Source organism: Varroa destructor, unplaced genomic scaffold, assembly GCF_002443255.2.
Source record: "Varroa destructor unplaced genomic scaffold, Vdes_3.0 BEIS01000006.1, whole genome shotgun sequence".
NCBI lineage: Eukaryota > Metazoa > Arthropoda > Arachnida > Mesostigmata > Varroidae > Varroa > Varroa destructor.
This window is the reverse complement of record NW_019211459.1, coordinates 7,568,804-7,580,137: the sequence shown is the minus strand read 5'-3', so window position 1 is coordinate 7,580,137 and position 11,334 is coordinate 7,568,804. Positions and strand designations below refer to the sequence as shown.

At 46.0% G+C, this 11,334-nt stretch overlaps 1 protein-coding gene across 2 annotated transcripts in view; it reads right to left on the bottom strand.

The window, feature by feature from the left end:
* Positions 1-10,106, bottom strand: part of LOC111253045 (hemicentin-1-like) — a 166,893-nt gene extending 156,787 nt beyond the window's left edge. For both annotated transcript variants that reach the window (XM_022811884.2, XM_086992142.1), the window contains exon 1: positions 6,992-10,106. In XM_022811884.2, coding sequence (XP_022667619.1) covers positions 6,992-7,109 — 118 coding nt within the window. In that variant the 5' untranslated portion in view covers positions 7,110-10,106. The remainder of the gene's footprint in view (positions 1-6,991) is intronic.
* Between the last annotated feature and the right edge of the window lie 1,228 nt (positions 10,107-11,334).

Below are 11,334 nucleotides of genomic sequence, written 5' to 3'. Positions count from 1 at the left end.
ATACGCGTTCGTAGTTTTCGACCACCGAACCTACACACAATGTACATACAGCACAGCCTGTGCGTGCACGCGTCTTTCTCTACACCTCCATTTACCTAGCTGCTTCTGCTACTATATTTTGTTAATATACCTATAACAGAATACGGGCTCGTCCGCGAATCACACAGTCGCCGCGAAAGTATATTGCCGTCACAGATCTGTACTATAGGCATGTCTGCGCCGTCGCCATCCTCCGTCCAACGTAAAGTTAGCCTTGACTGTCTATCCCAGCCATTACGCAAAGACAGGAAATTGTAGAAGTCTTTCGACATTCGTGCTGCCCCGGGTGGGCATCGGACATTGGAGAGCATTTTCGCGGAAACAACGAACATACTTTGCCTGTTCGTCGCTAATCGTGTCCAACAGTGGAAAACCGGAAGGGAGTTGCAGGTCCAGACTATGTAAGTGGTTTCTTCGTGCTATTGCAGAGTCATGCCGAAGCAAGGAGGAAGCCTCAAGGCGGAAAACGGAGTGGTAACCAGCAACGATTCCAATCGAGGAAGCCGGCTATCGCACGATGGCATCTTCCGACGCCGTAATGAACATTATCCCTATATAATATAATGGTCTTGTCGTCCTTTCCGTCTACCCCGAACTGAAGTCTTTATAGGACTGTTCATTTGGGAGCGTCTGACATGGAACAACTGCTGCGTCCTTAGCGTAGCACTAGCTTTCGTTGGACGTCTAGCTCATGATTACCTCATGTCTCCCTATCGTCTATAACCTAGATAATCCCCTTGTCCTATACGACCTGAACTTCCCAGAGACCGTTGGCCTTGTCGGCGACTTGTTATGTTCTCTCCCGACCGATTGCTCGTAATCATGGGCAAAAATGCTCGCTTTGCTTGAACAGAGGTAAATAAGCGCATTTCAGCTGGCGGGCAGTATTGGCGACAGGACGGCGTTGTATACCGATCGCTAGGTGTCACCCGCTATAGCATATACAGACCGCAGTAAACTCTAAAAGCTTAATCAGCTATAGAACGAGAGGAGCAAACGATGCTCTCTCGTGTCAAATCACCGACAACGAAGTCGGGTCGCGGTAGAGTCGAGTTCTAGACATGGAGTAGTGGTAGTATACGAATGCTGACGTAAACATGATCGACCAATAGCGTTTCGATTTAGCCTAGGCCAAAACCGGCCCTACTAGGACTAGGCCACCCACTGCCGCTTTGCCCACATAATTTTGTATGCCCCATGGCGCCACTCGCCTGCACGCATGACACGCGTAGAACACAGCCACTATTAATTCCATATAAAGAAGATAAGATATGTACGGATAATGGATGACTGGCCGATACTGTTGCCGTTTCTTCTAACGCGAGCGGTGCTGCGAATACACGCGCTTTCTATTGCTGCGGCCGGAATCACGCCGAAAATGTGACAGAAATGAATAGTGATAATGAAAAAGAAGAAATGCGTTGCTGCGCAAAGGAGAGGGAGAAATTATATATATATATATATATTTGCTAGGGAATCGCCAGTCAGCAGCAATGCGCACTGCTCAGATAGCACAACCGACACTAACGGCCTTCCTGAGCGAGCGGCATAATAGCGCATCTGATGGAGTACAAGTGATGGGCCATGCAGCTTGTCCACGGTCAGGCGACATAGAATCAATGAAGGCCACAGCAGGCGACACCAAAGAGCTTCTTATCCAAGAATCCAGTGTAGATGCGCAGGACTGAAACTTAGTGCATCTGGCAGTCGTTAGCGAAGCTTCCAAAGGAAATATGTCACAATTCGGATGGCTAAGGCTTCAGCTGTGAAGTCTGCCTTTTCCCGCGCTTCGAATCGGGTTATCACGGAGATACGGTAGGCAGAAGGAACGATGAGGGCGGCTCCAAGGGCCGTTGCAATAGCGGCTTGAATGGCCATCACAGCAAAGACCTAACTAAGGAAAGGCTTTGACAGGGTTCCTGTTTTCCTTTAGTGTCTGCTTCAAAATAGACCACTATGCCACGCTACTACCCATGTTGACGCCTTAGGCACTGTGTGCTGGCCTGACTAGCCGCTGGTCATCACCCACCAAAGTCTCTGCCGTAACCAAGGGCCTGGCCAAGTTGGTTAGATCAGCAGCTGGTTGCACATAATTTTGACAGATTCAGTCGAAGCGGACTGGAAAGATAAGTTCCGGAAAAGCGACTGCCACTGAGGGATAGGCCGTTTTCTTTGCAAAAAAAAAACGAGGAAGGGGAGGAATTGGGAGAAGGGTGATAGAATGTTAGATAGGGAAGCCGCATTGCGTATGAAAAGCGTTACGGGGACCGTGATGCCGTCACATCTTTTTCCCCTTTCAAGCTGTTGCTGGTGCTGTTGTCAATATGACCGTTTTCATAACCAGTGGTGCTCGACTATATCAGCGGCGGTATCAACATCATCTATGACAGCAGAGCCATAGCTCCAGCAGGCTATTGTAACCACACCCCTTAGACCGTTCTCCATTAGGTGAGAATAACACTTCCTGCTTGCAGCATCAACAGCAGCAAATTACGGCGACAGATGAAGTAAGCCATGGTTGTAGGCCGCTATCCTCTAGCAACCTCTTTTGCAAACCGTATTGGGTCTGTTAGTTACATCAACGTGCCGACAGTCGTACATACATCGAGAACAATAAAAGCAGCATCAAAGACAGTAGAAGTAGCAACGGACGGTGCCTCGAGTAAAATCTTCAGCGAACTACTTCACTTGTTAGCAACAAGATCACTGGCCATACCAATGAATACATGTACAGTGGTGCGAGCACAGTTCGGTGGCATGTGATACACCGCATTTGCGGCCAGCTGTCGTTATTGTTGATGGGCATCCCTTCATTAAACACAAGCCACATAAAATATGGCAGATGTAAAATATTACAAAGTAGCTTCGTTGCATGCATAGAAAGCGCGTTATTCCCGTGTTGTTGTCTACATTACGTAGCCGCTGTGTCTGCATTAGCGTGTTATGCATTGCCCTGGATTAGAGCAGGCTGTAGGCGAGCTGGCATACATTGTATTGGACGGTATACCTACTATAAAGTCATACGATGTGTAAGCCCTTGTTCCCAATAGGTTGCAGGAACCATATAATCATGTAGAACGTAACGTAACGTTTGTGGAACTCATTTCACTATCGTATATGCTACCTTCGGAGTTTCGTATCAAGCCCGATACAATGCACAAAAACTTGGTAAAGCTTTTTGGCTGTCTGCGGATGATGCCATGTAGTTGAAGCAATCGAAATTATTTGATGTCGCCACTTCACCGTCCGAGGCACGTCAGACCCCTTGAGGTCATTCTACGCTTTTACTGTGTTCTTCGTGACGAGTAAACGCATTGTGGTAATGACTCATTAGCAGTGTTTCTTCCTAGGAACTAGAATCAAAGTTGAGACGTATGTACATTTATATGCTTCATATTTATGTCTTTTGAATAATGTTTATATATAGCTCGATCCCTCTGTTACCTTTTAGACCGGAGACGAAGGTGCCAAGCCTAATTCGGCCATTAAAAACCGCCGACAATCGAAAGGGTTTCCAACGAACTAGATCAATAAATTCTTTCAATCATGGTCAAATATAAACGTACGTTCATAGCGAGAAAATTTCTGTTTGGCAGTTCCAGAGCCCTGCGGAGGATCCTTTACATGTTTACAACGAGTTCAAGGTCACAAACAGCCGCTGAAGTTAACGACAGACTGTAGGACAAACAGCGTTTGTTTTGCGGGCTGGTCACTTGCCTCCAGAAAAACTGTTGCTTACATTGTTTAATCCACACAGAAACAGTGAACAACGGCCCCCGTAACAATCGGCCACACCCGTCAATGTCTTACTGTATCCACGCTTAATAGGACTATTACGACTCTGTTACACATCTAAAGATGTGAACTCTTATAGAAGACTCTGGTTTCCCATCACGCTCACTTCACACTAGATGGGAGCGGACGAAGGCCTGTAATTTTTGACATTTTATTTAGCTTATTTATCTACTCCAACCTTTAGGAGATATCTAGTGGACAAACCAAAATGGACGAGATGTGATCGTTCAAACAATGATTAATCGCCTTGATTTGTTTTCTTCTTATTTACTCTTTATGTGGGCTCTTTTCATGCATCAAAATAAATAGGGGCATTGTAAGCCCGATACAAAATGTGCCGTTTAACAGAATGCATTATAGATGACATTAGAATGTATACACGTCGTGCATTCGTACATTTGTCTTAGCTCTGCTGATATATACATAAATTTGAAACGGTTTTTACTCGGTAGTAAGGTACTGATGATGCTCCGCCAAACGAAAATCTTGAACCGCTCTGACAGAACGACTTACAAGCCCGCTTCCATGTATTATACCTTGTCCGCTTTTTCTTTTTTCTTTTTTTTTTATTAGACATCGAACTTTAATGGGGCATCTGGAAATAACGCCGTGCGCAGACATGTTTGCCACCTATATGTTTATTTTGCGCAATTTATTTCTATAAGGTTTCCACTTGTTGGCTAGCAGTAAACTTCCGCCGAAACGACCAGAATCTTACGCCTGCACCTGTGTAGGGTAATGCTTACCCAGTTTCTTGACAACTTTTCCAAATAGACGGCCACAATAGTACCTGTAACACTGATATTTCTATCGCTTCTGACCATACCTGAATCGTTTATTTGAGCACTACAAAATCATTTCTACAACTATATATATATATATATATATATATTAATGTGTATTCTATCTGAACACAGTAGTAGCAGACGACGTTTCTTTATTATAACTGGACAGGAATGGAGTGCATTTGCAAAACCTGCGGGCAGCGCCAGCGGGCAGCGCCAGTGGGCAGCGCCAGCGGGCAGCGCCAGTGGGCAGCGCCAGCGGGCTAGTTGGCGTGGCGAAAATAGGCTTTCCTCTATGTAGAGCGTTCGTTATTGAGTGGGCTTGCATTCAATCTGTATACGTCTTACCGACGTCGACTATATGGAGTGTTTCTACATACAGAAGAATGGTGAAGGATGCGGACCAATTGTGTGTATTACATCATTTATTATGCTTGTTGTCTATGAAATGGTTGGTTCATACATAGGAGTTGATCTGAGCTTGTATGAAAAATTTTTCTTGACAGAAAGACGTACTGAAGTAAACACAGATGGATAGAGGTGGGTAAAGAAGCAATTCGAATTAGTGTAACATTATTAGCTAGGACTATTGACAAACTAGTTCATCATTGAATTAAATGAACCTGAGTCAAAGCGAATAGCGGTTGTCATCATAGTAAGAAAAAGAAATAACATTCATTCATTTCTATTTTTCTATTCTATTTCTAGAAACTTTTATCCGTATCCTATTATTTAGCAATCATCCAGTATTTCTGCTTTCCATGGATCGAATACTCGATATACTTTGGCTTCCTGGGAAATTATTTCACTTTAATTTCCCTTAATTCCGTTAGAAGTAAAAATTTTTGGCGCGAAGACCATTTCACTTCGGGCCTATTTAGCATCATGCAGCGTGCTCCTGTGCTTCAAGTGGCCACATATAAGCACAGCTACGCCGTTTTACACAAGCCATATTCAGCAATATTGAAGATGGCCGTGATATTTGACCCGTTGCATTACTTTTGATATCTACAGTCCATTATTCGATTGGTTTCTATTTCGAGATGTCGAACAGGTCTCATAGGCTAGCTTGGAGGAGCGAGTGGATGGTAGGCGGTTTTCGAAGAAATGCGATTCCGATAATGTTTGCCAGCCGTAATAGGTTGACAAGTAGATGTACTTGCTTTACAAGATGGCCAGCTAACTTCGCAAATGTATAAAGTCGTACGTTTCTCAGTGTGAGGTGACCTAATCCTGAGATAGTGTTTCAAGCAACGGAACAAAATTGCTATGCCAGCCATGTCACTTTGACGATGTAAAGTTAACTACTAGCTCTTTCTTTGTATCCTTTTAGACTAAGAATACATATTCGATAAAAACGATTCATTGTGCAACTGAACTTCGGTAATAAACTTCGGTCATTATGCGCTCACTGTCGCCTCTACAGGAGAAAGTTTATAGAAGTTCATCACTCCGGCAACCTAAAGTCGATATTAATGAGACAAGATATCTTGGCCACTTCCACTTATCTGTGTTTATCTAAACCATTTTCTCAAGCCATTACTACTTATGCAGTTGCCGCAAATAACAACACATCATCAATCCAGAGTTCATTTAATTGGTACCCCCCTAACTACGCTTGCACTTTCTAAATATCAATCAGTCATGCTAGGTAAGTGTGCTATCAGCCCCCATCTGAGAAACCTGAATACTAAACTAAAATCAAGCGACAGTTGATTAGAAGGACATGAAAGCAAAATTACGTTGAGATGACAGAGCATCAATTTTCCGACCGTCAAAGGTGATCTACGTTTTCATCTGCACCTCATTCGCACGTAGATCTTACAAGAGGATTGACACACAGTGCCCCTACCGTTTGGAAACAGCTGAAGCAGTGCTCCACTATCGGATCTCGTTACTTTTGATCATTCGGGTTTATTTATTTACCAATATTAACAGTGAATAATATGATCGACATAAAAAAAATGGATTGTTTTTTTACAGATGGCAAAAATTGCTCAATAATCAACAAACGGGAGTGTACAGGGATATTTAAACTCTTTGAGTGGATGTTCTTTGAGTGAGATCAGCTGCTGACAGCTTACAGCACATCTTGGTTCATTTTTTTTTCTATTTTTCTATGCCATTGCAGCAGACTCACATGCATGGTTTCGCATGTCGAACTCGAGCTGGATTGTCTCTTCATATATCTGTTATTTCAAGGAATTGAACTTGCAGATAGAACCGTTTGTATTGTGTGACAATCTATACCATTTCCGATTTCCTAAGATAATTTTTTTGGAGAAATCATCGTCTAAAATGTTTGACCAGTGTCAGAAAATGCATCTGTTGTACAGTTTTTCTATGCTCGGGATGTTAGAGCGCATACATACCTCCATTCTCCAGGGTGGCAAGTTCTGCTTCATGGGATGTCGCTGACCGTGTGCAAATGGCCAATGCAACCATAAGAACAAGGCAGCACCTCAAAAAGAAGCTGTTGAAGGAGCACATCTTTGGCCTGTACAGTGGGGGTTGGCCAAACGGTCGGGCACAGTGCAGGCGACTTAGTCCTGCTAGCGAGTTTTCCTACTGGGTATCCTCTTAGTATAATAGGGCTTGCCTGCCGTCAGAGAGGTCGAAGAAACCCTACGGCCACGGCAAATCGTTACAATCCATGGGTCGAACAAGATCCTCTACTAGTAGCGTAACAGTTCCAATTGAATCACTCACAAAACACAATAGCGCACGCATTGTCACTGCACAGCTACGGTAGCTGAAGAAGTATTCACGCGTTGCACTTCGGCTATAAAAGAGACGCATACATTAATATTTTCTGTTGCTCTTGTTTTATTTTCACTCCGTCAACTCTTGCTCACACCACATACATACATATATATATATGTATATATACATATATGTTAGTAAAGAATGAGGGGTGAATGTAAGGTTTGATCTCCCTTTCACGGCCGCCACTTTTATCGGTACAACGCACTTTTTCTCTATTGGAACTCTGCAAACGACTTCTCACAAAAGGCAAATGTAGCAAGGAATGCCCTTCGGCCGGGTAACAGGGTTGCGCGCAATGGTAACCCGTGTGTGTTACCACGGAGCGGGGTTCTCAGTACCAGCAATAACGGGATGTCCTAGATAATGTATAGAATTTAGGAAAACATTCACTGGGAAGGCTCTGGGAAGATATGACCCGGGGTAGATTCTGGGTGGGAGTTCGTGCTCCGGGGGACTCCACACTTCCAGCAGCTAGCTGGCTGGTTCAGCAGGGGCAGCCATATAACAACGGCGGTTTAGAGAGAACCGCTGGAGGTTAAAACACTGTCGCCACAATAACGCCGAACGCCATTTTGTGTTTTGCTTTCAAGTCAGAAGGATCGGCGGCTTTGATGGCTAGCGAGCGCTAAGGATGCGCGCGGGCTGTTCCAGGGGAGGAAAGAACCTTTGAGTGGGGAGAGGGTTGTATCGTTGAAAGAAGGCTGAGAGAGGAGCGCCTGCAAGAGGGCGCTGCGGTCGGTTGGAGTCTTCTGTAGCGGTCGACGTTCGGCGCTTCTCTGTGCAGGCTGCGGTATGATAGGCGATTTCGGCGGCAACACCATACACGCGGCCAGTACGACGAGCTCGACGACCAAATCGAGTGGCGATAGCAGCAGTGACGGTGGTAGGGACGAACCCGCGCTGCGGCTTTGCACCGGCACTGCGATCGGGGCGAGAGGGCCGTAAAGACGGGGGAAAAGCTTTATGTCAGTTCTACAGAGTTACAGCAACTTTTCCATTTACTTCTTGGCAACCATGGGTGTTCTTTACGAAAAACAAGGAAAGAGAGCCTAGACTTCGCCCCTTGTTGGCAGTACCAGTGGCGAATGGTGTTGACGGGCCTTCTCTACTGGCAAAACTCGCACAGCATCGGCACTGGTTTCATCGAGAGAAGGAGAGAGCACAAAACACAGAATGTTGGTGGGAAAGGACACAGACGACGGGAATGGACGGGTGAACGAAGTTGGCCGTTGTTGTCGTCATCGTTGCGGAGAACTGGCCCACGGTAGAAGAGAAGAGTAGATAGAAGGAAAGAGAAGGCAAAGGTACAAGGCTAGGACCCAGAATCCGAAACAGTGAGAGCGAAGGAGGGAAAGCCAACGGATCCATCCACATGATCAAGTGATGAATGCCACCCACTCGCTGCCAAGGTGTCCACCCCCCGCCGAGCCTCTTGCCGTCTTCCGCCCATTCATTGAGCAACAGCTAGCTGCACACCCAGGCTGCTAGGACTACGACTACCATTACAACTCTACCAATCCAACCGCCAGATCCCAAGCCAAAGGCCTGATCCTTACGGAACCCTGAAAACAGGCCCTGATCATCCAGCAGCCCACAAAAACAAACAGAAGTAAGCAGATGACGGTGGACGGGGATAGACAGTGAGGGGCGGTGGAGGCATCTGCCGTAGTGATGACCCTGTCTCAGCCACTGTTGGCGGAAGGACCAAAGAATCGGGCCAAGTTGGTCCTCGCTGGACAAGCATCACGACTGGCAAACCCCTACTTTATCAAAGGCCTGGAGCCGTCGAACTCTATGTCGGCGCGTGTGCTGTCAACGCATGCTTCCGAAAACCGTCACTACATCGGTGACGAGGGTTAGTCGTAAGAGATAGGAAGGCTAGGTGAACATCAGGAGGCAATGTATGCCTGTTCAATGGTTAGCCCAGACGCTGTTTATCCTGTGCATATATAAGTGTACTACACGTATAGGCATAGGTACGAACATGGACACATACAGTAACACATAAGTACATACTAACAGGCATAAATGGAAATGAGTTCTCTGAGCTCGCGAGCAACGACGTGGACCGTTTACAAAGACTGTGTGTATATGTGCGCGTATCTGACTGTACAAATACAGAGTCCATGTGGGTGTCAAAGTGTACGGTGGGTGCGGCTCATGGGATAATAAAGACTGCCAGATTTATCAGGCAGTCTGGTTGAAGGTCTTCGAAACAAAACGTCTCTCTGGGTCTTTCTCGCTTCAGTACAAAGAAATATATACATAGATTTAACTTCTAAAGGCAAGCATGATGCACATAACCACGCGACGGGTACAGAAGCAACGTCCTCTGACACTTTAGCGCGCGACGCTGGGGTGAATCTTTTCTTCTATCAAGATGGCACAAGAGAGAAAGAAAGATTCCTTCTTAGCGGCCGTGGCAGGAACCTTTTTTCCGCTTTTTCCTGCACTGTCCCTCCCGACGTCGGTTGTCAAAGCGGCCCACCGTACGTTGGTCCATCTGCTGGTCATCCGAATGGCCAGCGTAGTGGTTGACGCTGGCAAGAACGGGTGACACTATTGTTGCCCGTGTTACTTTGCTGCTACACTGGTGCTGCTTGCGGCCCTCCCTTCCCTTTTTGCCCCCCGTCCTCTCTTCCGTTTCTTACCTAAATCCGCGGAAAGTGGGGCCTAGGAGCTCTATCTCCATCTTGGCGTTCTGCCGCGCGTACTATAGTCAGCGGTAGCGTGCCCCATTGCATCAGGCCCATCTCCCTTAACCTCCCGAACATTGTCGTTTTTCCCCTTTCTTTCATATCCCCTGCTAGACCCCCCCCCCCCCCCCGTAGGCACGAAGCTCAACTATGCTCTGCAAGTGGAGGTATCATTTTCCTCCGGATGGGATCCTTGTGTAGCAGAAGCTTGTCATGGCCTCCATTGCTGCATTTACCACAACCGTCGCTCGCTTAATCGCATACACAGTACGGAAGGTAACATATATTGCTCACTCGCTCTATAAGACGAAAAACCATTGTCGTGTCGTCACAACCATCTTAGACTCACCTTGCGGATATTATGGAATAATTCCGGTTGAAATTGCACTTCCGTGCTGGGGCACAAGAAAACAGCGGCACTGCAAGGATTCTATGCGATTAACGGAGCAGATCATGCGATGTTGCCTGGTAGCACAGGGCTGTGGGACGGTATGTGGAGCTCAAATCGTCATGCTGAAGTCGCGGTGTGTGATGATCAGATCGTGGTCGCAGGCAAATGTGATCAAACCTAAGAGTTCAGCCTGGGTCTGCTTCTGGCCTCGGCCTGACTGGCAACATTGTATTAGGCCCTCAACGCGATGGGGTCCTTGCGCAGTGTGGACACTGCTAGTACTGCCAGCCGAGGTGCGGGATTACCAGCAGAGAATAGGGTTGGTGGAGGGCTCATATGCTACTACGCTGATGGAGCGATGAGCTACGAAAGACAGCCAGCAGCTGGCCCAATGGGCATCGCACAGGCAGAGGAATGTTACGGAAACGGGGACCACAGAGATCTGCAGGATTCACGCTCAAGACGGATCATATGGAGCGGCAATGAAATACAAGGACACTCTAGCTGTATCTCAGCAACGCGATCCTTATATAAAAACGCAACGTATGAGAACTGTTTCGGGTGTACTGGACTGCAGGTTCGCCAGGATAAAATCATCGATACAACGCTTGAACTCCCATAACGATATATAGTATGCATATCTATATATATATCGTCATAGGATATATATACCGTATATATATATACATACTATATCCTCCCATATAATAATATGTTAGCAGGGAAACGGTAATATAAGATATTCGTTGTAATCTATAATATTGTGTTTGAACATGTTACCAGTGTAGACATAACTTGCTATGACATTAGAAGCCGTGATACAATAAAATATGGTGTGACTACGATAAGAGGCATGATACTT